This window comes from Sus scrofa, chromosome 6 (genome assembly GCF_000003025.6).
Source record: "Sus scrofa isolate TJ Tabasco breed Duroc chromosome 6, Sscrofa11.1, whole genome shotgun sequence".
Taxonomy (NCBI): Eukaryota; Metazoa; Chordata; class Mammalia; order Artiodactyla; family Suidae; genus Sus; species Sus scrofa.
In genome coordinates this window covers 92,521,738-92,549,008 of record NC_010448.4, presented here as the reverse complement: position 1 = coordinate 92,549,008, position 27,271 = coordinate 92,521,738, and the positions used below count along the sequence as shown (strand labels likewise).

General features: G+C 48.1%; 2 protein-coding genes and 1 long non-coding RNA gene across 10 annotated transcripts in view; 2 read left to right on the top strand and 1 right to left on the bottom strand.

Moving 5' to 3' along the window:
- Positions 1-1,264, bottom strand: part of LOC102167570 — a 207,618-nt gene extending 206,354 nt beyond the window's left edge. Inside the window, exon 1 of the long non-coding RNA XR_002344972.1 lies at positions 1,113-1,264. This is a non-coding gene — a long non-coding RNA (uncharacterized LOC102167570). The remainder of the gene's footprint in view (positions 1-1,112) is intronic.
- Positions 1,170-7,503, top strand: MRPS15 (mitochondrial ribosomal protein S15). 5 transcript variants are annotated; one of them, XM_021095958.1, is made up of 9 exons: positions 1,207-1,394; positions 1,685-1,729; positions 2,122-2,181; positions 2,648-2,720; positions 3,519-3,567; positions 4,043-4,127; positions 5,359-5,417; positions 6,910-7,101; positions 7,351-7,503. In XM_021095958.1, exons 1-9 carry the CDS (start codon positions 1,259-1,261, stop codon positions 7,429-7,431), a joined length of 780 nt encoding a protein of 259 aa, XP_020951617.1. In that variant the 5' UTR covers positions 1,207-1,258; the 3' UTR covers positions 7,432-7,503. The 5 variants fall into 5 exon arrangements, with proteins under 5 accessions (XP_020951618.1, XP_020951616.1, XP_020951617.1 ...); XM_021095956.1 differs by having other exon boundaries at positions 4,043-4,208; XM_021095959.1 differs by lacking the exon at positions 2,122-2,181 and having other exon boundaries at positions 1,170-1,394.
- The window catches only part of OSCP1 (organic solute carrier partner 1), a 36,403-nt gene continuing 20,614 nt past the window's right edge, over positions 11,483-27,271 (top strand). The window contains exons 1-3 of one of the 4 annotated variants that reach the window (XM_021095954.1): positions 11,483-11,712; positions 17,420-17,449; positions 23,306-23,460. In XM_021095954.1, coding sequence (XP_020951613.1) covers positions 11,601-11,712; positions 17,420-17,449; positions 23,306-23,460 — 297 coding nt within the window. In that variant the 5' untranslated portion in view covers positions 11,483-11,600. The remainder of the gene's footprint in view (positions 11,713-17,419; positions 17,450-23,305; positions 23,461-27,271) is intronic. The other 3 variants (XM_021095952.1, XM_021095955.1, XM_021095953.1) reach the window with 3 other exon arrangements.

Here is a 27,271-nt window from a genome sequence, read left to right as displayed (position 1 = left end):
TACTTCTCAAAAGAGCAGAGAAAGAATTCGCAGGTACACCTATTCCAAAGTAAATGCTCTGGAGTTCCCCGTCATGGCTCAGCAGTAAAGAAGCGACTAGTATCCATGAGGATACAGGTTCCATCCCTGGCCTTGCTCAGTGAGTTAAGGATCCAGCATTACGGGGAGCTGTGGTGTAGGCCGGCAGCTGGGATTCGACCCCTGGCCTGGGAACTTCCATATGCTGTGGGTGTGGCCCTAAAAAGACACACACACACAAATAAATAAATAAAGTAAATGCTCTAAGGCATTCCCTGTGACTCAGTGGGTTAAGGATCCAGTGTTGTCACTGTGTGGCTTGGGTCGCTGCTATGATTAGGGTTCGACCCCTGGCCTTCTGCATGCTGCGGGCATGGCCAAAAAATTAAAAATAAAATAAAATGCTCTAAGAAAAGCAAGGGGGAAGAGAGTCTCCCTTTTTTGCACCGGGGAAAATAAAGATTTATTTTTCCTACTTTTAATTTGCATTTATCCTTAAACTCATTTCACAAATATCACAACTAATATTTCTTGATTGTTTACTACAGTCCAGATGCTTTGCACACAACTGCCCCAGTTAATCTTCTAACAACCTAAAAGATCGATACTGTTATTACCACCCCATATCATGGAGGAGTAAATACACTGTGGCCCAGAAAGGTTGAGGGACTTGCCTACAAAATCACACAGAGAGTAAATGGCTGAGCTAGGATTCCAGCCCAGGGCTGTCCAAACTCAGCGACCTTAATTACCACGCTGCAATGCTGCCAAAAAGGATGAAACCCAGTAATTCCTATGCGGCCCCATCCTGGACTGGGGCTAAGGCCACAGGATGCTAGATTAGGGGTAAAAGACCAAGGCAGGTCCCATGGAAGCCCTCAAGATAATCGGAGCCGAGGTCAGGAAAATAGAATGGGATTAAAGGTGGGATGCACGCTCAAGAAATAGTAGCATCTTAGATTTTATACAGCACCGCACACCATTAACAAAGCCAGGCAAAGTCCAAGCCCTCCCACCCCCTCGAACCGCCAAGCTCACACAACAGCTACCTAGACCTCCCCTCCGCCCAACTGCGCGCCTTAAGAGAGGCCTACCTTCCAATCTATCATCTCGGTTCTCATCTGCTCCGGTCTCGCGACTGCACTCGATTGATCGAGCCTGAGCCAACATGGCAGCGCCCATGTAAGTACAGTCCGTACCGCGAAGGCGACGGAGGCCGCGGCGAGGGTCAGAAGTCACCATGCTGAGGGCGGCGTGGAGGGCGCTGAGTTCGATTAGGACCCAGGCAGTGACCCAGGCCCCAGTCCTCGGGCTTCCGGGCGGAGGGTGCGCCAGGTTTCCCTCTGTCCAGCGGGCCCTTCCCTCACGTCCTGCAGGTGAGGAGCTGAGAAGCCCGACAGCGGGTGTAGGGAAACGGGGTTCGGCGGAGATAGAGGATACCGGGGAAGAGGCTGGAGGGGGAGTGTAGCGGCAGAACAAAGAGCGGTCGCGGACGAAGTAAGGCGAGGTGGGAGAGAGCTGGGACATCGGTGTGCGGAAGAACTGGGGCGGCGGTTCCGCGCAGAGGCACAGAGACCATGGAGGAAAAGTAGTGCGAGGGCCGTAGACGAGAATCGAGCCTGAACTGTTTAAGGACATGGGCTTCAGCCCTTTCTCTCTTGCGTAGGTCTCATTCTCCGGGCCGCCCGTGGATATGCCGCCCAAAAGCCAGGTAGGAGGTCTTGGGTTGGACTTGAGACGGAAAAGAGATTGCCTGGAAGGGGTGGGGTGACCAAGGGGACAGAGGTGGCTAGTTAGAGCCACTAGGTGGGGGAGGCTGCAGGGGGGATTGGCCAGAGGACCTGCGAAGAAAGCCACGTCCACCTAGTCACAAAGCCGCAGGCCTGGAGCCCGCCTGAAAGGTAAGGGGAGGGGAGATGAACATTAGGAGCAGGAGTTTTGGGGGTCGATGTGAATGGAAATGAGCCAGCCAGGGGGAATGCGTGGCTGGCACTACCCAAGCTCACCTGGGTAGCACAGCATTTGCGTCCTCCCTTTCTTGTTTCCCATTTCTAGGCAGTGTTCACATCTCTGTTACTTGATATTATTTACTTATTTGCATAGGGGAGGAGCAGGGTCTGACTGGAGAAGACAGGCTCATCTCCCATTGCCTCTGCCTCAACAGTAAGCACACGCCCGGGCCCATTTCCTGTGGTCTCTATTTGGTGCTTATGTTGCAGGTGTCTTAAAGCTAAGAGTTCCTCCTCAACCCCCTTATTTCATTCATGCAATTAGCTAGTGAGTGTTGAGTGCCTCTTCTGTGGTGGGCCACAAACCAGACTGTGCGGGATTCAGAGGGAGTCAAACTTCACAGGAGGACCCATCCACGTAGGACACCTGATAACTGTAGAGCCAGATGGGTGTGTGAGAGATGCGAGCACAGTACAGGGTCTTGGGAAAGGCTCTCTGCTCCCAGCATGATATATCAGGACAGGTACCCACAGGATTTGCAGAAGAGAAACAGCCCAGAGATATCCAGTGCCTTGCCTGAGAACCTGGATGTGTCTGACAGTGTTCGTTTGGTGAGAAGGGCCAAGTCTGGGAGGATGGGCAGTGAGAACTGACTGTTTTCCATCCCTACCCTTGACAGTCCAGCCCAACCAAGATGACCCGCCTCCTTCCATGCTGCTCCTGGACTACCAGAACGTGCCTGGAATTCATAAGTAAGCAGGAAGAAATCTCTTCGATGAAGCAGGGGGCCCTGGGAGGATTGGCAAGGAAAGGGCTTCAGGGTGGAGGCCTGCTGTATCTGAAGCTTGATTATGGAACAGGGCAGAGAACTAGAGAAGCCCAGGCAGGGTGAAGGTGAATGGGCAGTAGGGGCAGATGGAGCTCTGGATAAAGACCCTCTACTCTACCCTTAGATATCAAGGAGTCACCATGCCTCACAGGTCTTTGTGGAAATCTCTCATCTCTTGATCCTATGTGAGAAGAAAGAGTATCCCCCTTTTGTAGATTAGCAGACTGCCCAGAGTCATGCAGCTCCTAAGGGGCAGACCTGGAGTCTGAATCAGGGCTGAAAGACACCAAAACCAAGACCCTCTGCTCAGCCCCTCTCCTCTGCAAGGTGGGAGCTGGGCAGTCCCTCCAGTCCTTCCCACTATGCAATGTAACATGAGAAAGAAACAATGATTTTAGAATTGAAGTGTTTCAAGACAGACTGAACCATATTCCAGCTAAAATGGGAATCCTCTTTTTGCCTTCACTGTGATGAGCCTGGAACACTCAAGTTGACAGCCCCAGTTTTCTGTAGTTATCAGGTCATTCCATATTCTCAGCTCAGCAAATCAGATCCATGCTGACTTTTAATCCCTGAGAAATGGTGCCCCACTTCCAGAGAGACTTGTGTTGTAAAAGAAATTTTGAATCATCCTTGCTTTTCAGACTAAAATGAAAATAGCATTGCTTCCCTTTCCCCCCTCCCACTACACCTGTCTCTCATTGCTATGGTTTTTCCACAGGGTTGATGATGTTGTGAAAAGACTCTTATCTTTGGAAATGGCCAACCAGGTGAGTAACCTTTGCCAAACCTCAGCATCTCTCAGTCCTCTCCTCTGGGACCCCCTCCTACACAGGTAACACCGCCCATCCATGCTTCTCAAGTCCCAGCACTTAACCCACTGTCATTCTGTGTCTACTTGTCAATACCCCCAGACCAAGCATCTCCAGGGCAGGGACAGTCTTACTCCCCCAGGGACCCTTAGCACCTGACAAATGGTAGGTACCTAATAGAGATCTAATGAATGAGTGAACAAGGTTTGGGGACATTGATCCAACATTCACCTATCAGTGGTATAGGCCCTGAGCTCACCTGGATGTGAATAGCCATGTGGTTGGTCAGAGGCTATGTCCTGATGAGCAGAGTGAAGTCAGGCCCTGAGCCCTATGTTCTAGTTGCTTTGACTGCAGCCCTGGCCTTGGAGGTATGAGAGTTAGTTCCTAGCGGGTGCAGTCCTCACAGATTCTCTGTCTCTGTCTTCCACAGAAGGAGAAGCTAAAAATCAAGAAGATGCAGTTGATGAACAAGGTCCTAGAAAACCCTGAGGACACCAGCTCCCTGGAGGCTCGAAGTTGGTCAGGGGGCCCTTGGAGAGTGGGGGTGCAAGGGAGTCTGCTAGCTGGTCCAGGCCCCTCATCTGCAGATATACTAGGTATTAGAGTGGCTTGACAAAGGGAGAGATAGAAAGGACCAGGGACAGTGAAAACTGGACTCTATCCTGAGTTGCATGATGCTGTAGTCAGCGCCCAGTCCTGCCTCGTACCTCTGTATGAGCTCAGGCAAGTTTCCTCAGGAACCAGAGCCTGTCTCTCTGTCTGTCTTCACCCTGCAGCTAAGATGGTTTGCAGGGGCATGTGTTCAGGGCAAGCGTTCCCACTGCACTCTCTGCAGCACTCCCAGAATGCAGTGCATATGAGGGAAAGGCCTGCTGTAGTCACAGCCTTTACTTGGGGCCACCTTCTGCTTTTCCCTATCTTTGCAGAACAGGCCTGAGTCAAATAAGAGGATACCTGAAGGAAGGATGTTCTGGGGCTTTAGGAGATGAGTGGGAGCTGATGATTTCGCAAACTCATTAGTGAAGACACAGAGATAAGGATGGCAGCCAGAAGGGGAGAGGCAAGGAGGGGACCCTTGGCAGTTTGGGAATTTTAAATTGTTGAATTGCCTGGGACCTCTGGGGCATACTGAATCATTATCGGTGATCGCATGCATCCCAGACTAATTCCAGAATTGAATAGAAACGCTTTTAAAGTTTTACCATTAAGGGAGTTCCCATCGTGGCTCAGTGGTTAACGAATCCAATTAGGGACCATGAGGTCGCGGGTTCGGTCCCTGGCCTTGCTCAATGGGTTAAAGATCTGGCGTTGCCATGAGCTGTGGTGTAGGTTGCAGATGCAGCTCGGATCCTGCGTTGCTGTGGCTCTGGCGTAGGCCGGTGGCTACAGCTCCAATTCGACCCCTAGCCTGGGAACCTCCATATGCCACAGGAGCGGCCCAAGAAATGGCAAAAAAGACAAAGGAAAAAAAAAAAAGTTTTACCATTAAGAATGCTCATTTGAGGTTTGGGGTTTGGGATGACACCTTCATAAGATTAAGGAACTTCCCTTCCTTAGGCTCCGCTTTCTGAAGGAAAGATAATCCGAAGTCTTTTGAGATCTTGAAATTCTGAGTGCTTTGGGGCTGATGGACAGCTGTCCCAGAGCTTTGGTGATTGTTATTCCTTGAGGTCTTAAAACATAACCAAGGTCTGGCCCTTCCTTCCTCTGTGCCCGGCTCTCATCCTCTGTGGTTTGTGGTTTCAGTTGTTGCCTTGACTGTCAAGATCCGCAATTATGAAGAACACATGCAGAAACATCGAAAGGTAACCTCACTGGGGCCTCACTCACAGCTGAACGTGAGCAGCGGCGGGAGAGGAGGCTGAGGGCCGAGGGGTTCTGTGCCCAGAGAAACAGCTTGAGAAGCCAGGTGGCTACAGCACTAGAGCTGCAGTGGGAAACACACCTGCCTCCTGGGCGCTCTCAGGGAGGCCCTGAGTGTCACTAATGGTCAGGAACACAAACTTCAACGCATGGGCATGGCCTGTGGCCCATAGCGGGTTCTCAGTAAACGGTTGTCAAATGGATGAAGGAGATCAGGTTGCCCGGGTTAAAATCCCAGCTCTGCCACAGCCACTTCACTAACTGTGTGACTCAGGGGAGGTGACATGACCAAGCCTCAGTTCTCCTGTCTGTCCAGTGGGGATCATAACAGTACCTGCTGACAGGACTATATGAAATAAGGGCAGCCAACAGGACACATAGAAAGCATTTAAGCCTCATGCTAAATACTTCACACACATCAGCTCATTCAGCCCTCTTACTGGTCTTTGTATCCCATTATGCAGAAGGACAATCTAGGCCTGGCATGATTAAGTTATCCCTCAGGGTGTACCACTAGGAAATGATATGCCCGCGCTTGAAACTTGGTGCTACTACTGCTCCAAGACCTGGATTCCTCACCATTCTGCCATATCGCAGCACAGGGTGGAGCACAGAGCTGCTATAACTAGGCAGTTGTGGGTATTTTTAATAAATGCACAGTTTAGCAGTTCCTGTCGTGGCTCAGCGGAAACAAATCTGACTAGTATCCATGAGGACGCAGGTTGGATCCCTGGCCTCACTCAGTGGGTTAAGGATCCAGCGTTGCCACGAGCTGCGGTGTAAGTCACAGACACGACTCGGATCTGGCGTTGCTGTGGCTATGGCATAGGATAGCGGCTACAGCTTTGATTAGACTCCTAGCCTGGGAAGCTCCATATGCCGTGGGTGCGGCCCTATAAAGCCAAAAAAATAAATAATAAACCCACAGTTTATTAAAACTGCCCGGCTCCAGTGTTCCCTGAAGCCAGCTGAGCCTGCTCCTTGGAGATCAGAGTTGGAGTGTGGAACCCTAGCCCCACTGAGGGAGCTGTGCCTGGCTACAAGGGGCCGGGAGGGGTCTTCCTAGGCTGTCCCCCTCTCCACCCCAGCTGACAGTTTGCTGAGCTGTGGAGAGGCTAAGAGGGCACCAGAGGGGGAAGAACATGAGTTGTGGAGTCAGACCACTAGACCTGGATTCGAGACCTGACCTCACACAGCATCCCAACCCAGCTCAGCTCTAGAACCTCTGATGTATCAGTTAACATCTTTGAGCCTTTATTTTCCCATCTGTAAAATAGGAATAACCATAACAATACCCACCTCAGAGTCCCACAGATATTTGCCTAAGATTGCTGGGAGGTTTCACTGCCGTGGTAAAATGACCATCCTTTGTTACTGTGAAGTGGCACGTCACTTACTTACATAGTAGTTGGAGTAATACCTCCTCTCATACAGGACAAAGCCCACAAACGCTTTCTGCTAATGAGCATTGACCAAAGGAAAAAGATGCTCAAAAACCTCCGCGAGACCAACTATGCCGTCTTTGAGAAGATATGCAAGGAGCTAGGGATTGAGTACACCTTTCCCCCTCCGTACCACCGAAAAGCCCACCGCCGCTGGGTGACCAAGAAGGCTCTGTGCACCCAGGTATGCATCAGAACTGTTCTGGTTGGGCCCACTCCAGGTCTGTGGTGGAGAGAGCAGAAGGGAGGGGTCCTCTGTTTCTGATCAGGGTGTGGAGCTGGCCCCGACGCTTCAAGGTGGCTCACAGGCCACCAAGCCCATGGAGGAAGGCTGGGATGACCCTCAAAGGGAGTCATCTCCCACCCCAGCCGCTCCAAGTCTGAAGTTTTGCATAGCATTACCAAGTCTTTTCCTGCCCCCTGTTTTCCCCAGGTTTTCCGAGAGGTTCAAAAGCTAAAGAAGCAAAAAAGAGCCTTAAGAGCTGCAGCTGTAGCAGCCCACAAACAAGGCTAGAAGAATCCAGAGAGCCCTTCCAAAGCTGGACCAGAGGCAATCAAAGGAAACCAATAAATGTTGTTAAAGTTCTGTCTTGCTGCTTTGAAGACCTAACAGTAGAGAAGATGAGGCTCTTTGTGGCCTGAGGACAAGGAGGAATCCATTCTTTCATGCAGCTCTGGGATCCTGGGGTGTCTGAGGCAGAACTCCTGCCATCACACACACTCCTGTGAACAACCCCCTGCCGTCCAGGGGCCGTTCAGTGGAGGTGAGACTGAGCACAGAGTGGCACAGAGGGAGCATGGCTGGCTAGCTGCTGGGTGGGAAGGCCAGCATAGGAGCTGCCTTCTAGATGGGGCCCTGAAGGATGAGCAGAAGTTCACTAGGCAGAAACAGGGAGGGAAGGCAGCCTGGGCAGAAGGAATTGCTAGTGCAAAGGCAGAGGAGTGTACAGGTGTGTGCCGTATTCAGAGAGCAGCAGATTTGAACATAAAGCTTGACAGGTTACCTAGAGCTGGGGTATGAGAAGTTTCCTCTGCTGGCTGAGGAGGCTGCACACGGTCCTCTGTGGCAGGGGAGGCAGTTAAGAGTTTTCAAACCAAAGGAGTGATGAGAGCAAGTCTGTTTCACATAGTTAAGCAGCAGCAGTGTGGAGGCGGATATGGGAAGGGGCAAGATCCGAGCAGGGCTATTAATATTCGGATGAAGCATCTGGTAAGAGCTACAAGTCCTGCCCCTAAGAAACTTCACATATACAATACACTGCTTCTCAGTTCTGGGGGGTTATGGATTAACCCCTTCCCAACAAAGCCCAGCCTCTTACACCTCGTATGCCAAGGCCTTGAAGCCTGAGTTTGCTTCGTATATTTGGAGAACCCAAAGAAGACAGTGTGTCTAAAACTGAGCAAAGAGAAGAGTAAGAAGAGATGGTCAGAGGCCTAAGCAGACACCAGATGATACAGAGCTTTTGGAGTGTATTTGTCTCTTCAAGCTGCCATTTTAAAAGACCATTAACTGGGTGGCTTTAAACCACAAATTTATTTTCTCACAGCTCTGGAGGCTAGGAATTCCAAGATCAAAATGCTGGCCAATTTGGTTTCTGATAAGGACTCTTCCTGGCTTGCAAATGGCCCCCTCCTGTGTCCTTACATGTGGAAGGAGAGCCCTCTTCCTCATAAGGTTATTAATCCCATCATGAGGGCTCTACCTCATGACATAAATAATCTGTCATTACCTCCAAATCCCATCACATTGGGAGCTGGGGCTTCACCTTTGACTTTGGGAAGAACAAATATTCAGTCCATAACACTGTGAGCAAGACTTCAGACTCCATCCTGAGTGAGAAGGGAAGCCACTGAGGAAAGGCAGGAAGGTGATGATGAAGGCTTGGGCATGAGTGAAACTGCCCAGGGAGGGAATGTAAATGAGGGAAAAAAGGGTCATGCCCAGATGGGAAGGAGGATCTCTCAGGGCGTAGCCTGGGAAGAGCATCTGAGGTCAAGGGGAAGGTGAATTGAGGGCAGAGCAGAGGGCCTGGGGTCTTGCAGAATCAGAAGTGAGACACAAGGGTCAGAATGAAGATGAACTGCTCAGATACCACCTCCAGGAACCGCAGGGAAGGTCTTTAACAGGGCAGGACTTGAGTAGACAAAGCCAATTTGAGATACAGTGCTGGAGGACCAGGCGCCAATGTGACAGTGGAGAGAAGAGAAAAGGAATACATTCGCGGGGTTCCCATTGTGGCTCAGTGGAAACAAGTCTGACTAGCATTCAAAAGGACACAGGTTTCATCCCTGGCCTTGCTCAGTGGGTCAAGGATCTGGCATTCCCATGAGCTGTGGTGTAGATCGCAGATGCAGCACAGATCCCGCATTGCTGTGGCTCTGGCATAGGCCAGCAGCTACAGCTCCAATTCAACCCCTAGCCTGGGAACCTCCATATGCTGCGGGTGTGCCCCCCCTCCAAAAAAAAGAATACATTTGCACGATCACGGAACAGGCCCTACAGGAAACGCATTGTTTGAAGTGCTATCTTGCGCACATTAACTCATCTAATCTTTGAAGTGATCTTTACCCACCACCCTGCCTCCCGTGTTGGCATAATTCTCATTTTACCATGAGAGAACTGAGGCTCAGAGGTTAAGCAGTTTATCCAAATTCACACAGCTGGTTAGAGGCAGGCAAGGAATCAAACCCACATCTGTCTTGACTCCACAGCCTATGTTGTGTTTATTATATCACACTGCCTCAGGCAAAAAGTCCAAGACACTCTGGGAAGAGTCTATGCTGCAGGAAACTCAAATTCTTTTGGCAGCCAGGCAGATAGCATGAAGGCCAGGTGTGAGATCATGATGCTAAGCTGCTTGTTACCTTCCCATCCTAGTTATATTCCCTTATAACACAGTGGACAGGCCAAGGCAAGGGCAAATGAAAGCCTTAGGCTGCTAGCTGTCAATTACTGTATAGTATCCAATGCTGAAATGTCAGTTAAGGTCCAAAAAGCCTTTAGGGTGAAGCAGTTTCAGTGAAGTGGAGAGAGCTGCATCGAGTTACAGTGAGTAGGGGAATGAGGATGTTAGGGAAATCCAGGTTGTGTGTGTAGACTCCTCTTTTTAAAACTCAGAAAAGGAAGGAAAACAGACCCCAGAAGGTGCAGGAAGGACTTGAGCACGGTATGCCTTAGGCAAGACTTTCCAGCGGTGGGTATGGTTAGGAGGAAGAGGGGATGACTGATGAGCTGAGTTCAGCTGGACTGGGGGCATTTGGGGAGGGCAGAAGATGTCTCTAGAAAGGCAGAGCCAAAGTGGACAGACTTGAATGCCTTACAATGGCATTTTGCCAGTGATCTGCCTAACATACTGAAAGGATTTATCATACTGAAAGTTCAGAAATTTGGCCAGCCAGGCCTGTGGAGAAGAAAAAAGAGCAGTCAATAATGGCGTTTATATGGTGAAATATAGTAATGCAGACAGAGAGAAATGCAGTGATAAATGTGAGAATTTCGTGGGAGAGGAGGAAGTTGGAAGCCAAGGCTCAGGTTTCACGCCTGAGTGTCAGGAGGGGAGGGTGGTTAGGTCTTAGAAGTATTGAAATTTACAGAAATGGTTGCTCACCAAACTAAAAAATGGTGATGAGGGAGTTCCCCTCGTGGAGCAGCAGAAACAAATCTGACTAGGAACCATGAGGTTGCGGTTCAATCCCTGGCCTCGCTCAGTGGGTTGAGGATCCGGTGTTCCCGTGGAGTTGCTGTGGCTGTGGCGTAGGCTGGCAGCTACAGCACATATTGGACCCCTATCCTGGGAGCCACCACATGCCGCGGGTGCGGCCCTTAAAAAATAAAAATAAAAAAAAGAAAATGGTGAGGAGAAGGTGATCCCGGCGCTCAGGATGGGGGTGAAGTATGTGGTCACTGCCCTCAAAGCAGAGAAGTGGGGTGGCAGGCCTGCCTAATAGTGTGAGGGGACTTTGGAGAGCCCCCAGCCCTCCGGAGCGAGGCAGACTTGTACAGGCCTGGTTTGCTTCACGAGGAGGGGCTTCACTCTAAGTAACTTTTAGGGAGGAAATGCAAATAATTCGAGGACTTGTGGCCCTTCCCCCACCTAAAGGAAAAGTCAGTCACTATTTTATGGAGTACTTTCGTGGCATTTGGCATGATCTCACTGATTCTTCCACCCTGGGAGGTCTGTCCCCTCCATGTGCCCTATGACTGAAGCCCAGGTTCAAAATACCTACCCCAAGTCACACAGCTAGGAAACTGCAGAGCTGGATTCAAACTCAAGTCTGTCTACCCGGAGTCTGCTCTAAAGGAGTTTTTGGTAGGTTTTCCTCGTTCAGGATCATGTGCCCACGTGGCCCCGCAGGGTGAGGGTGGCCGCGTGAAAAGAGCCGGGCCGCCAGCCTAGCCGCGTCCCTGCCCATCCCGGGCAAAAAACAAACCTTGCGTTCCCAGACCGAGTCCCACAGCGCCCGCACCTCCTGCCCCGACCAATCCACCCTGTACGTCTCCGCCGCTCCGCCCAATACGCGCTCGCCCCCTGGCGCCTCCCAACAAGAGGCCTGATGATTGGTCTTCTTTGCCACCAACCGCGTTGCCTAGCAACCAGGCTTCGGGGACGCAGCTACGCGGCCTCCAGGCCTCTGGCTTCCGAACCTCTGGGCTCTGTACCAGCCGCGCTCGCTTTCCGCACCATGTCCTTGCGGACGCTACCGCTGCTCTTCTTGAACTTGGGCGGGGAGATGCTTTACATCCTGGACCATAGGCTGCGGGCCCAGAACATCCCGGGAGACAAGGCCCGGAAAGGTGAGAGGCGCCCCGCCGGCACAGCCACCCCACGCCCCGCAGCCCGGCCCCTCAAAGCCTCCCTGGCCCCCGCAGCCAGACCTCCGCAGCCAGGCCCCTTTACAGACTGACCAACACCCCTGCAAGCAGCCAGGGACCTCTTTCACAACCCACAGCCCCATCCAGGCGGAGCCCCCGAGGAGCAAAGTCCCCAAAAGATCGTTTCACCACAGAGAAAGGTAATACCCCCATTTGATATTATTAGGGTACCTGGACCCCCATTTACCCATCCCCTCAAATTGGAGATGCTTTCACAATCTCTCTTGACAACCGACCTCTCCCGAATGTGGGAGTCCCAGCGGCCCTCCACCTGGCGACACACTCTGCTAGTCAAGGCATCCTCTGTCCCCCGAGGGAACCTTCTGTGTCTCCATTCCCCTGTGTGGTATCCTCCTTCATAAACTGGAAGCCAGTCTTGCTAAGTTCAGAAGCTATTTCTAGAAAGGTGAGGTTCTGAAATAACATAGAGAAATAAAATATAAGAAAGTTATAGGTCTTTCTTTTCCCTTCACAACTGTTTGAAGAGAATGCAGTTGTGGAAATAATGATAGAAGAGTTTCTAAAATGCAAAATCTCTCGCCTGTAAACACCACATCTAATCCCTGGCGAAAGGGCCACCCACAACTCTCTGCCACCCTCTTTCTCTCCCTCTTTCCCCGCCTTCTCAACCAACAACTGCTTTCCCCAAGTGTCTGGGATTAAGTATGAAGGAGGTATATTTCAAGGTAGAGGAAGAAAGGTTGACGTGAAGTTAACTGTCATGACTGCTAATTAAAACATTTATTCTCCCCAACAGTCTGTGTATGCTCAATTGATGTTAAACATAACATATTCATAGGATAAGCATACATATTCAGATATTCACTATTGTATCTGTGCAGTGGAGTCCAAGTCCATGCATAAAGAGATAAAAGGAACTCCCAGTAGCATACCCCCTTCATTCATTCTGTATACTGCTGCCAGTGAGCTTTCTAAAATGCAAATCTGTCCTTACTCCCTGCCCCTTGAAACTCCTTGTCAGCTCTCCACTGCTGTCGGAATGGAGGCCAAGTCCTTGGCAGGCCATCTCAGGGCCCTTCCTAATCTGACCTCTGTCCGCCTCTGCTGTCCCACTTTCCACCACTGCCTGCCTCCTACTGTGTATCTTAACACCAAACTGCTTGTGGGTCTCCATTAAAAGCATGTTCATTCGTGTTTCCATGCTAGTAATTCCCATTCTACCCCAAACCTCCCATGTCCATGCTAGTCATTCCCCTTCCATGCTGCATTATCCAGCTTAAGAATCATCTCCTGCTCATCACCACGTGGAGAAAGGGCCTGCACATACTCCCGAGGCACCCTATGCATGCCCCTCTCCACCTGATCACTGGCCATATTATACTGACTCGGTCTGTATCTGTGTCTGTCTCCCCCACGTGATTGTCTTCTTCATCTTTGTGTTCTAGCACCTAGCATAATGCCTACAATAGAATAAATCAGTGCTCAGTAAATGTTTGTTGAACTGCTATTTTATATGACATTGCCATTTCTTCCTCAAGAGGGTTCTGTTTTCCTTGGAGCTATGTTATGTGATTTCATTTGGTCTAATGGCACCAGTGAGCTGACAGGTAGTTCTTGGACTGGTAGTCTGCATCTTGGAAGGCAGTGTAAAGTAGCAATTAAGAGCGTGCTCTCTGGGAGTTCCCGTTGTGGCTCAGTGGTTAACGAATCTGACTAGGAACCATAAGGTTGCGGGTTCGATCCCTGGCCTCACTCAGTGGGTTAAGGATCCGGCATTGCCATGAGCTGTGGTGTAGGTCGCAGACACAGCTTGGATCTGGCATTGCTGTGGCATAGGCCAGAAGCTACAGCTCTGATTAGATCCCTAGCCTGGGAACCTCCATATGCCATGGGTGCGGCCCTGAAAAAGACAAAAAAAAAAAAAAAGAATGTGCTCTCTGGAGGCATACAGATATGGGTCCCCATTCCAGCTTTGCCATTTAACTAGTTGTATGACCTTGGAGTGTAGCCTCTATAAGCCTACTTCTATGGGTTTTTTTTTTTCCATAGAATGGGAATAATAATAATATGCATCTTACAGTGAGGTTGTAGGGATTGAATGAGATCGTGTATTTAACACTTTTAACACAATGAGTGGCAAGTGTGGTCTTTGAAGAGGCGGTCTGGGCAAGACCCTGTGGATATTAGGGAACTGGCTTCCTTTGTGTTCAGGATTGATAGTCCCTCTGGATTTGCTAGCTTCAGGGAGTTTCATCCATCTTTAGTAATTCACATTCACACACTCTTTCCTTCCACAGTTAGGGTGAGTGTCAGATGTCACGTGAGATGGTGGGTGGAGGACGATCCAGCCCTTCTGCACGTTCACTGGAGACGGGACTTTTGATTAGTCTGTCCAGTAACTGATTCTAAAATTGGGGGACCACATCTTCCTAATCCAACAAGAGCAAACATTTATTAAGCACTTCCCGTGTACAGTGGACCTCTCCAAAAACCTTAATCCCTAATACTGTCCTATGATGTTGTAATTCTACTATCCGCATTCTGTAGATGGAGAAAGTAAAGCTAGTTTGCCCACGGTTACATAGCCAGTAAGAGGAAGAGTAAAAGGAAGAGTAAAGCCAGATCATCAGGCTCCAGAGCTCATGCTCTTAACCCATATCCTTAACTGCTGCACTGTGCTTCCATACCCAGGGTAGGGATGGTGGGGGGGCTGCATCGGCATCTTGGTGGGGACAGAAGTTGGAAGGTTGGGAGGAGAGGGAGAGGTTTGAACAAAATCCAGTATACCCACTGATTTTATAAAAGAACTGGCAGAAGGAAGTTGGTTGGTGGGGACCTGTAGAAGGCAGGGTGAGAAAACAGGGTGGAGGGTGCAGGATTCCAAATGCTGAGAAACACTCATCTCATCCACCACTCAGAGTCAGTGCAGCTGCAGGAGCAGATGCCTCCATGACAAATACCTGTGCACAGAGGCCTATAAAACACCAGACATGGTAAACTAGTCCTCATTGAAGTTTTGAATGGAAATCATATTTCTTCTAGATGTTTTCACTATCTTACACAACTAATTGGTCTCCTGGAGGCCATCCCGCTCCCGCAAGGCCAGAACAGATATTGCAGTTTTTCCCCACAATGCAGCCTCTAGCTTAGCATTCAACAGAAAGGAAGTGCTCTCTCTGTGGGGCAACTTTTGAGTGTTGCATATGGAGTGTGGTCCCCCGTTTTAAGCAATAGCTAGAATAATAAAAACTGCCTTTGCCTCACTCCCGTCCTCTTAAAGATACTTGTAAGTAAGACCCCCTTACATCTTGTTTCCATTCCTCATTTGACAGAAGGGGGAACTGAGGCATGGGGCCATTAAATGATTTTTCCAAGATGCACAGATCACAGAGTAGTACTCAGCAGCCAAACGCTATGAGGTTCCATTTTTATTTTCCTAGTTCCAGCTTAACAGGCAGTTCTGGATAGCCCGGGGCCTGTCTCCCACTCAAAATATAAGTAAAGTGGAATTGTCACAAACAAGTCATCCAGAGATAGAATAGAAAAACAGGGCATCATTTACCTTCCCCAGATCCTCAGGAGGAAGGGGGCCAGAGCACACAGCACAACAGAGACCTCTGCTGGAGCTGAGCATCATTGCCAGCAGGAGTGCCTGCTAGCCCAGGGCAGGTTGCCAGCTCTGTTTAATCAGCAACAGGTAATCGCTGTCCCTTGGGTGAGGGTGAGCCCCTGCCAGCAGCTCTGTTCCCAAACACACCTTCAAGAAGGCTGCAGCTTGATCTCTCTGAATTCCCAAGGGCCTATCAGGCAAGACTGCCTATAAAAACAAATGCCAAAAAATGATAGAAGATGTGGACGTTACTCCAAAGAATCCAGCATCTGCTTTAAGAAAGCCAGACTCTTGGTGCTGCTTTCCCAGTGTTTTTCTCCCCAAAACCCTATGACTCCTGTGGGAAAAAGATGGTGAATTTTCCCAGAGGAGTCTGACCTTGCAGTGGGAGCCCTTTGCGGCCAGTTAGGACAATGGCACAGGCTGTGCTTTCAGACCCATCTCTTAGAAGCATATATTATGAATTGAAGGCACATATATGCTTTGATTATAACTTCAGAAACCAACTCTCAAACAATCTAGTGAAAACGTTTCCAAAATACACCATTAATTACAAATGTTTTGAAATGTGGATGTGTATCTGTGGGTGGGCTTTTTAGATTGAAATCTTCCCCCCAAAAAAAAAAATTAAGGAAAAAAGTCATCTTGAGGAGTTCCCGTCGTGGCGCAGTGGTTAACGAATCCGACTAGGAACCATGAGGTTGCGGGTTCGGTCCCTGCCCTTACTCAGTGGGTTAACGATCCGGCGTTGCCATGAGCTGTGGTGTAGGTTGCAGACGCAGCTCGGATCCTGCGTTGCTGTGGCTCTGGCGTAGGCTGGTGGCTACAGCTCCGATTCGACCCCTAGCCTGGGAACCTCCATATGCCGCGGGAGCGGCCCAAGAAATAGCAAAAAAAAGACAAAAAAAAAAAAAAAAGTCATCTTGCATCCTTTATGGGTGCTGTCCGAAGTTCTGCAGTAGAGAAAGCAGAACCAGAAGAGAAGCCAGCTTAAGTGCTTGACGTGTCTGTTTCATCCCCACGACAATCTGATGAGGTAGGTGCAATTATGATTCATTTCACAAATGTAGAAGCTGAGGTTACACAAGCTGCTTAAAGTTATATAGCTAGTAAATGGTAGAGCCAGGTCAAGACCCACAGAGTCTTGATTCTCACGAATTTCTCCAGCCAGCTACATTTTTCCTTATTTAGTCTCCTCCTGGCATCTCCCTGGCTACCTTTGTCCTCAGAAGCTTTGTTTACAGTGGTCCCATCGTTCATTCCCTCTTTTTATAAGGAAGTCATGCCTCTCTATATAAAAAGTAAATCAGAAACAAATATACTTTTTTTTCCTATTAATGCATGTTCCTTTGAGCAGTTCCATCTGTAGAAAGGGAAATCTTACTTTAATAAGAAAATCCTGGAGTTCCCATCATGGTGCAGTGGTTAACAAATCCGACTAGGAACCATGAGGTTGCGGGTTCGGTCCCTGGCCTTGCTCAGTGGGTTAAGGATCCGGCGTTGCCATGAGCTGTGGTATAGGTTGCAGATGCAGCTCGGATCCCGTGTTGCTGTGGCTGTGGTATAGGCCGGGCGCTATAGCTCCAATTCAGCCCCAAGCCTGGGAACCTCCATATGCCACGGGTGCGGCCCTAAAAAGACAAAAAGAAAGAAAGAAAATTCTTTCTCTACCTGTTCTCAGGGATTATTCTTCCTTATGGAAGTTGTGTTTCTAAAAATCCTTACTTTGAATGATGTGTATTCTCAGAGCATTAGAGAGGATGAATTCTTGAGCCTTTCAAGATAAAGCCCAGGGTAGCTAGTCTTCCTGAGCTTTCCCTCCTCCTAGGCCACCCTCGGTAAGACACAGCCTCCCTGGGGCTTTTTGGAATTTGTTACTTATCCATCATCCTTTTAAAAGTTTTGAGTAGAAGGCAGTGTTTGCATTAAACATAAATGCAAACATGAAAAATAAGGTTTTGTTAAGCCAGATAACTGGAATTGGTATTTTTAAAGCCTCGTTGAAAATGACTTTCTTTCTTCACAAACTGGTGTTTTCTTTTTATATGCTTCATGTAGATGAATGGACAGAGGTGGACAGAAAACGAGGTACGCTATCTTGGGGCTGCATGTATTCAGTTGCATCCACAGGTTCACTCAGTCCTTCCTCAGTGGGGCTTAAAATGGGACAGTCTAAATATTTCTAAGTAAAAGAATAAGTGGGAGTTCCCATTGTGGCTCAGCAGTAACAAATCCGACTAGTATCCATGAGGATGCATATGCCATGGGTGCGGCCCTAAAAAGCCAAAACAAAAACAAAAACAAAAAACAAAGTAGGCATGAGTTGCTCTTTAGCCAAGACATTGATTATACATTTGATTCTTTTGCTTAAACAAACACAGCATGTAAGATGAAAACCAAGCCAACGGTGGCCAAAGGACCATGCTGCACCTGAAGTATTAGTCTCTTTCCTTGTGCTCCAAGCTTTTCAAGAACAGCTGGGGCAGTAGGCTGTCCTATTAATAGTCCTTAAAACAATTCTCTTCGTGTAGCCGAAGAGTTGTTCTCATTAGCACAACCAAGAAAAATGGCAGCATGTAGCTGCATGGCCGCCAGGGTTCCCTGCGTGCAGAAGACATGATATGCATGCACTGGCCTTATCATGACAAATCTTCAGTTTCCTCTTCGCCTACAACTAGCAGCAAACCTGAAAAAGTTGCCAACTCCTCCGAATAAAACTCTAGCCTTTCTTACCTTTAAATGTCACGAGTTGGGATTTTCTGTCGTGGCTTAGCGGAAATGAATCTGACTAGCATCCGTGAGGATTTAGGTTCAACCCCTGGCCTTGCTCAGTGGGTTGAGGATCTGGCATTGCCATGAGCTGTGGCGTAGGACGCAGATGCAGCTCAGATCCCGGGTTGCTGTGGCTGTGGTGTAAGCTGGCAGCTACAGCTCTGATTAGATCCCTACCCTGGGAACCTCCATATGCCAAGGGTGCGGCCCTGAAACAAAACAAAACAAAACAAAACAAATGTCATGAATACCTTCCATCATTTGACACTGGGTGTAGTTTTTGCATGTCATCAGCCATTGTCTGGAGATAGCAGTTGCTCTCCTCACACTAAGTATTCAGAGGCAATAACATATAATATTTAAATGCGCAAGTATTAGAATCAAACAACCCCATTCTAATTTCAACTCCACTGCCTGCTGTGTGACCTTGGACTTCAACCTCTCAAAGATTCAGTTTTCCCTTTGATAGAATAGAATAATAATTCAGCATCGTCTTGGGGTCTAAATGAGATAATGCATGGAAAGTTCCAAGCCCCGTGAATGGAATGTAATAAGGCTTTGAAACAAGGCAACCATTCTGAAGTAGTAGCTTCTCTATTTTACCCCTGGCTCCAAATTGTGTGTTCCTCAAAACAAAAAAATTTATGGCGGAAGTAGCTGATAAAACTCAGTTAACTTCCAAGTTCCCTGCTGGCACAGCAGGTTAAGGATCCGGTGTAGTCACTGCTGTGGTTCTGGTTACTGCTGTGGCACAGGTTCAATCCTTAGCCTCAGAACTTTTGCACACCATGGGCACAGCCAAAGCAAAAAACAAATCAAAAAAACCCTCAATTGCTTTCATCAAGAACATTTTCTAAATAAATAAATAAATAAATAAATAAACAAAAAAAAATTAGGAATTCCCATCATGGTGCAGTGGTTAACGAATCTGACTAGGAACCATGAGGTTGCAGGTTTGATCCCTGGCCTTGCTCAGTGGGTTAAGGATCCGGCGTTGCCGTGAGCTGTGGTGTAGGTCGCAGACGCGGCTTGGATCTGGCGTTGCTGTGGCTGTGGCGTAGGCTGACAGCTACAGCTCTAATTAGACCCCTAGCCTGGGAACCCCCATATACCGAGGACGTGGCCCTAGAAAAGACAAAAATCAAAGCAAGAAAATTATTTTGTCAGGCCAAGCTGAAGAAAATCCCAGGCAAAGTACTGATACACTTTTATAATATTTCACTACCATCTTTTACCACTTGAGCAAGTTTTGGCTCACCTCTTGACACAGAGCAAAATTTTAGGTGAAAAGTGTGAATTTTGAAGGCTTCTGATGTAAGTAATTGAATCCCTGGAATTTAACTTAAGTGTCCAGAAATTAGGAGCGGAAACTGACTTCATCATCTGAACCCAGGATTAGAAGCCTGATATGTTAAGAACTCAGGTACTGATGCTTCCAAGGCACCCATGGAAAATCACCCTCCTCCCTGGCCTTAGCCTCCTGATGAAATTTGGCTCCTAGCACATTCCTGCCTCATGAAATTATGCAGAGTGCATGTGAGTGCCAAAAACTAACACCATGACTGACTGACAGATCTGGTTAAAACCATTTCTCAGATTTCACTTAAATTCGACTGGGCTGCTACTCTTGGGCAAGGACAACCTTCACCTCCTCTTTGTGCCCCGATGTTTATCTCAGTGTCTGGTAGGGCCCCCTCAACCAAGCGCCAGGTAAAGCATGCCTTGAGAATAAAGCGTGTTAATCTGTGCCTCCATGCTCCTTCCAAAGTATTCAGTGAAAAGTGGGAGCCCTGGGTGCCAGGCATAAAACTGCTCTGCCCACAGGGATAGGGCCTACGGGTCTCTTTTTCCAGGAGGATTTTCTAAAAGTGCTCGTGCAAGGAGCCAGGGTGCTGCCTAGCTTAGTCACTTCTCAGGGAGAAAAGCCTCCTTTTCTTTTTACTTTGCCAGAGTGGCTAACAACCACCTTGGGATTTACTTTCTTCTAGAACGGATTTATTTGGGTCTAAGCTGTTCCCCTAGATCCCTCTAAAGTCTTGAAGACCCTAGAGAAATGGCTCTGCGCCTAGGTGAATGGTAGCTCTTTGTAAGCGTGAACACAATCAGAGCCGATGTGATTCCTTAACTCGAATTCTTCCTCTTTGCCCTCCTCCCTGGCCTACATACATCTATGGAAAAATGCTTCAAGTTTTCTTTTTAGGCCTTAGACGTGGCTTTCCATTTGTACTTATTTCCTTGCAAATTCCACATTTTAGATAGGCGCTGGTTAAGAAAATGTTGGTAAGCTTGGGAGTTCCCAGGGGAAATGAATCAGACTGGTATCCATGAGGATGTGGGTTCAATCCCTGGCCTCGCTCAGTGGGTCAGGGATCTGCGAGCTGTGGTGTAGGCTGCAGACAAGGCTTGGATCCTGTGTTGCTATGGCTGTGGTGTAGGCTGGCAGCTGTAACTCTGATTTGACCCCTAGCCTGGGAACTTCCATGTGCCATGGGTGCAGCCCTTAAAAGCAAAAAAAAAAACAAAAAACAAAAAAAAAAAAAAAAAGGAAGGAAAGGAGAAAGAAAGAGGAAAGAAAGAAAGAAAAAGAAAGGAGGAGTTCCCGTCGTGGCGCAGTGGTTAACGAAGCCAACTAGGAACCATGAGGTTGCAGGTTCGATCCCTGCCCTTGCTCAGTGGGTTAACGATCCGGTGTTGCCGTGAGCTGTGGTGTAGGTTGCAGACGCGGCTCGGATCCCGCGTTGCTGTGGCTCTGGCGTAGGCCTGTGGCTACAGCTCCAATTCAACCCCTAGCCTGGGAACCTCCATATGCCGCGGGAGCGGCCCAAGAAATAGCAACAATAACAACAACAACAACAAAAAAGACAAAAAAACAAAAAAACAAAAAAAAAAAAACAAAAAAAAAAAAGAAAGAAAAAGAAAGGAGGAGTTCCCGTCGTGGCGCAGTAGTTAACGAATCCAACTAGGAACCATGAGGTTGCGGGTTCGGTCCCTGCCCTTGCTCAGTGGGTTAACGATCCGGCGTTGCCGTGAGCTGTGGTGTAGGTTGCAGACGCGGCTCGGATCCCGCGTTGCTGTGGCTCTGGCGTAGGCCGGTGGCTACAGCTCTGATGAGACCCCTAGCCTGGGAACCTCCATGTGCCGCAGATGTGGCCCTAAAAAGACAAAAGACCAAAAAAAAAAAAAAAAAAAAAAAAAAGATAAAAGAAAAGAAAGAGTTAGGAAGCTCAATTTACTGCAGGTCCTTGCTTGTTTAGGTCAAAGACGATGCTTGAGGCCAGCACAGAAGAATCCATCCAAGCTGTCCACACTGGGGAAACGTTAATGCACCCTGAGGGCAAGGTGCCCTGCATTGGAACCATCCACGTGAGGGGTACCCTGTGTTGGTAATAGATCTGTTTGTCCTTTAGAGTCTAGAGCAAAATCCAAAGGTCAAGTGTGAGTTCAGCACTTCCGGGAGGAGTCAAACTGCGTTCTTTTGTGTCTGAGTGGGAGTGGGGAGGGGGGTGTTTCCCTTCCCCTCTCCCTGTAGCCTTTCAATTTAAGATTCAAGTAGGGAGTTCCCATCGTGGCACAGTGGTTAACGAATCCAACTAGGAACCATGAGGTTGCGGGTTCGGTCCCTGGCCTTGCTCAGTGGGTTAAGGATCCGGCGTTGCCATGAGCTGTGGTGTAGGTTGCAGATGCGGCTCGGATCCCACGTTGCTGTGGCTCTGGCGTAGGCTGGTGGCTACAGCTCCAATTCGACCCCTAGCCTGGGAACCTCCATATGCCGAGGGAGCGGCCCAAGAAATAGCTAAAAAGACAAAAAAAAAAAAAAAAAGATTCAAGTAGGACTAGCCCGAAGCTCCCCACTTCTCCCCAAAGCTGCTCTTTGAGATGCTTTCAAATACTGGCCTGAGCCTTCAGGGTACTTCAATCAGTTACTTCCAGGTAGAGAGAGGGGCCAAAGTGTGAGTCACCTGGTGTGTCCTTTGTGCGGCAAGAGAAAGAGGCAGCTTTCAGCAATAATTACTCATGTTTAATAATTGATTTTGTATAATTATTTTAGGTAACGTAAATAATTTTAATTTTTCTTTCAAATTTTAATTGCTATGAATGTATAGCCTCAGCATCCCTATACAGTCACCTTTAGGCCAGAATTCATCTGGCTTAATTAAGAATAATCTGTGTTTGGAGTTCCCTTGTGACTCAGTGGGTTAAGGATCCGGCATTGTCACTGCTTTGGCTCTGGCTACAGCTATGACGCAGTTTTGATCCCTGACCCAGGATTTTCCACACGCCACAGATACAGTCAAAAAAGGAAAAAAAAAAAAGAAAGACTAATCTATGTTCAACCATACCTGTTCCTGTTTCTTGTACCAAAGGGTTTTCCTAGCCTTCGACTGATTCTAGGCTAGGAAACTAACGAACTCATGTAGCACAAAATATCTAAATGAGCGGGTGAAAGAAGAACTAGAATTATAGATGTTTTGGTTTGCACATGCCTTAGGACCCTTTATTCTCACGATGTGGAAATTTTCCATCTGAACAATAGCATAAGATATATCAGTACAATATAATATCAATATTACAGATCAAATATAGGAATGAAAGCATCCTAAAATGGTGTTAATCTGAAGGAGACATCTTGTAGAAATGATTGAAACATTTTAATCTCTAACCAGTGGATAGACCTGTCTATTTTTAAAAACTGTTTCACCCCCCCCTCCAAAAAATCAATTACCGTTATAGGTCCCATTTTTATAACATTAAGTATAAGTAAAAATATTAGGGACTTGCTAAACAAACAAAAAAGAGTGATGCTGTTTCCTATTTTAAGATAGAGCTCTAATCTGAAACGCTGTTAGGAATCTTTTTTAAAGAAAGAAGAAACTTGTCCCCCTACCCCCACGCGAGATAATATACGCAGAAGTGGCTTGGAACCGCTGAAGCACAGCACATCTATACACTGTCACGTTGGTGTTTGCCCTGAGATGGTCTCATAAAGCACTGGACCTGCTTCCTATCGGGACATCTGTGTGGTTTCTCCCCAGGGAGCTGGTCTCCCCCAGCACATCACATCCCCACTCTGCATAGGCCCAGCCCCTCCATCCCATTCATGCACAGGGAGCATTTCTGGAATAAAGCTTCTGCTGGTACCTTGCTCAGCTGCATCCCCTCCTGTCTCTACAGTTCTGAATGACATCATCTCAACCATGTTCAATCGAAAGTTTATAGAGGAATTGTTCAAACCCCAAGAGCTCTACTCCAAGAAGGCGCTGAGGACAGTCTACGACCGCCTGGCCCATGCCTCCATCATGAGACTGAACCAGGCCAGCATGGATAAGGTGAGCAGATGCTGCCTCTGCGTCCTGGACTTGTTTCTTTCTTCCTTCCTTCCTTCCTTCCTTCCTTCCGTTTTCTTTCTTTCTTTCTTTCCTTCTTTCTCTTTCTTTCTTTCTTTCTTTCTTTCTTTCTTTCTTTCTTTTTAGGGCCACACCCACAGCATATGGAGGTTCCCAGGCTAGGGGTCCAATCAGAGCTACAGCTGCAGCCTACACCACAGCCGAGGCAACGCCAGATCCTTAACCCACTGAGCAAGGCCGGGGATCGAGCCTGCTTCTTTATGGTTCCCAGTCGGATGCGTTTCCACGACGGGACTCCTGGGCTGTGTTTCTTGTGGATGAGCACAGATGGGTTAAATGAGAGGCTGTATGCAGTGATGCCTTGCAAAACACAGGCACATGTAAATATGAGTCATTATTGACTTTCAAGAAGTCATCCACACCACCACCACCCCTCTGTCGTTTAGGTCATTATGCCACCCAGAGAGGGCGCTGGTCTGCGTGCCGTGTTGGTGAACACCTCAACCCTCTGCAGGCACCCAGCCCTGAAAGCTTTCATTCTGCTTCCTTCTTAACAAATCTCAGCTCTGCAAACCAGGCTTTTTTTTTTCTTTTTAGGGCCGCACCCGTGGCATATGGAATTTCCCAGGCTAGGGGTTGAATCAGAGCTACAGCTGCCGGCCTACACAACAGCCACAGCAATGCGGGATCCGAACATCTGTGACCTACCAGACAGCTCACGGCAGGGCCGGATCCTTAACCCACTGATCGAGGGCAGGGATCAAACCTACATCCTCATGGGTACTAGTCAGATTCATTTCCGCTGCACCACAACGGGAACCCCCCCCTTTTTAAGTAAATTCAAAATTGCTCAGTCTTATAATGTAAACATGTATATTTTCTCTGTGACACAAATGTTTAAGGTGCTCTGATTTTAAAAGTGATAATTCTAAATACTGACAGAGAGTAGATAAATCCTGTTCAGAAGAATTCCAAATGCTTATATAGCTGCGGTACCCTCAGGGGGAGAGAGCCTAACCCCCCACTCCTTGAAACTGAGCTGTACTTCCTTCCAAAGAGGACAGGATGGAAAGTTGGCACAGCCAACTTCACAGTGGAGAAACATGACACCCATGACGTCAAGCAGGTGATAACAGCAACAGGATAAGCCAGGTGGGGGTACCTGATAGGAATCACTTTGCCTCTGTGATCTTCCTCCCCAAGCCCACAACTCCACGCTGACCGTGAAAAAAATAACATCAGACAAATACCATTCGGAGGTCATGTTACAAAACCCAGGCCAGCCATCAAAACTGTGGAAGCCCCCCAAAGAAGGGAAGCCAGAGAGCCTATCACAGCCAAGAGGAGGCTGAGGAGACATGAGCACCAAACGTAATGTGGGATCCTGGAACAGAAATAGGAATTGGGGGAAACTAATAAAATCCAAATAACATATAGACTTCTGTTAATTTAAAAATAATAATAGTAATTCCTTTCAAATCTCCTCATTATGTGAATTTTTTATAATTTCAAGGACTAGAAGTTCCCATTTTGGCGCAGTGGAAATGAATCTCACTAGTATCCATGAGGATGTGGGTTCAATCCCTGGCCTCGCTCAGTGGGTTAAGGATCCGGCGTGGCTGTGGCTGTGGTGTAGGCCGGCAGCTGCAGCTCCGATTCAACCCCTGGCCTGGGAACTTCCATGGGTGTGTTCCTAAAAAGCAAAAATAAATAAATACATACATATTTTTTAAAATAAAAAAATAAAATTTCAAGGACTGACAGTGCTAGGTATGCAAAAATCAACACTGTCTCATTTCTGATGGCTGGAAACCTCAGGAAGATAGACTGCCTTTATCTATGTCCTCTTACCTCCTGCCACAGACCTGGAGAAAGTTACTTTATCTCCCTGAGCCTCCACTTTCTCATCTACAAAATGGGGGTACTATTAGCTACTTCATCAGCGAGTGGGAGGATTGAGCGAGAAACATATACATGTAATGACGCACCAAGGCCTGGCACGTAGTAAATGTTCAATAAATGTTCACTATCTTCTCTCTGCGGCTTGGTCCTCTCCCTCTGCCTTTAAGAAAGTTTAGGGAGTTCCCTTGTGGCTCGGAGGGTTCAGATGCAGCACTGTCACTGTAGCAGCTTGGGCTGCTGCTGTAGCACAGATTTGATCCCTGGCCCAGGAACTTCCACATGTCATGGTCTCGGACAAAAAGAAAGAGAGAAAGAAAGTTTAGGTTTCCACTGAGAAAGAATATAAAATTTGGAATAAAAAAAAGACCTAGTTTCGAGTCAGCGCTACCAGTAGCTGTGAGACCCAATTTACTGAGTAACTCTGAACTTTCATTTCTTCGTCTCATACCTATTTTTATCCTTTATTCCTAGCAGTATCCTATACGCAACTGGTACTTAATGTTTGATAATGATGGCAGAGAACCTCAAATCTCTGTATCTCTAGTGTTATTATCTAGTATTTACACCCCTGCATTCGTATATATACTCACACACACCAGGCTGCTCCAGTTTTATGCCACTTTCTAAGTGAAATGTTTAGCTGCATGTTGGAGAAAGGGGATCCTGTAGAGGATTCTAGCAATTGCTTCAGAATCTGACAGTTTTTTTTTTTTTTTTTTTTTTTTTTTGTCTTTTTGCTATTTCTTTGGGCCGCTCCCGCGGCATATGGAGGTTCCCAGGCTAGGGGGTCGAATCGGAGCGGTAGCCACCGGCCTACGCCAGAGCCACAGCAACTCGGGATCCGAGCCGCCTCTGCAACCTACACCACAGCTCACGGCAATGCTGGATCGTTAACCCACTGAGCAAGGCCAGGGACCGAACCCGCAAACTCATGGTTCCTAGTCGGATTCGTTAACCACTGCGCCACGACGGGAACTCCATAATCTGACCGTCTTTAGTTTCAAATTTCACCCCGCTATTTACTACCAGCTATGTGAAATTAGACAACTTTCTCAATTTTCAAACTTGGGATAATACCTACCTCAGAGAATTCTTGTGAAAAGTCACTGGGATCCATTGCGGTCATGTACAGCCATGTGCTTGGCACAACACTCAGATGGTTGTGGTTTAATTTCCAATCCCACCTCAGACACGTCCCTGTCTTCTCCCCCACATTGGCTCCCATCCTCGTCTCCCATCCCCCAGACTTCCCTGCCTCCGTCAGTAGCATCCTGCATCTCCCAGACACTCCGTTCCCATGGTGGCTCAGTGGGTTAAGGACCTGACATAGTCTCCGTGAGAATGTGGGTTTAATCCCTGGCATCGCTCAGTGGGTTATGGAACTGGTGTTGCCATGAGCTGAGGCGTAGGTCACAGATGTGGCTCAGATCCAGTGTTGCTGTGGCAGTGGTGTAGGCTGGCAGCTGCAGCTCTGATTCAATCCCTAGCCCAGGAACTTCCATTTGCTCTAGGTGTGGCCGTAAAAAGAAAAGAAAGGAAGGAGGGAGGGAGAGAGAAAAGAAAAGAAAATGCTGGAGTTCCCGTTGTGACTCAGTGGTTAACAAATCCGACTAGTATCCATGAAGACGTGGGTTTGATCCCAAGCCTCACTCAGTGGATTAAGGATCCAGTGTTGCTGTGAGCTGTGGTGCAGGCCGGCAGCCATAGCTCTGATTCAACCCCTAGCCTGGAAACCTCCATATGCCACAGGTGTGGCCCTGAAAAGACAAAAGACAACAACAACAAAAAGAAAATGCTGTGGCATTTTGGACAGTCCAGTCAGGCCATCACGTGACAGCTTTCCTCCTGAGTATCGCACGCCCTTCTTTGCCCTGCCTTATTCATTTCCCCA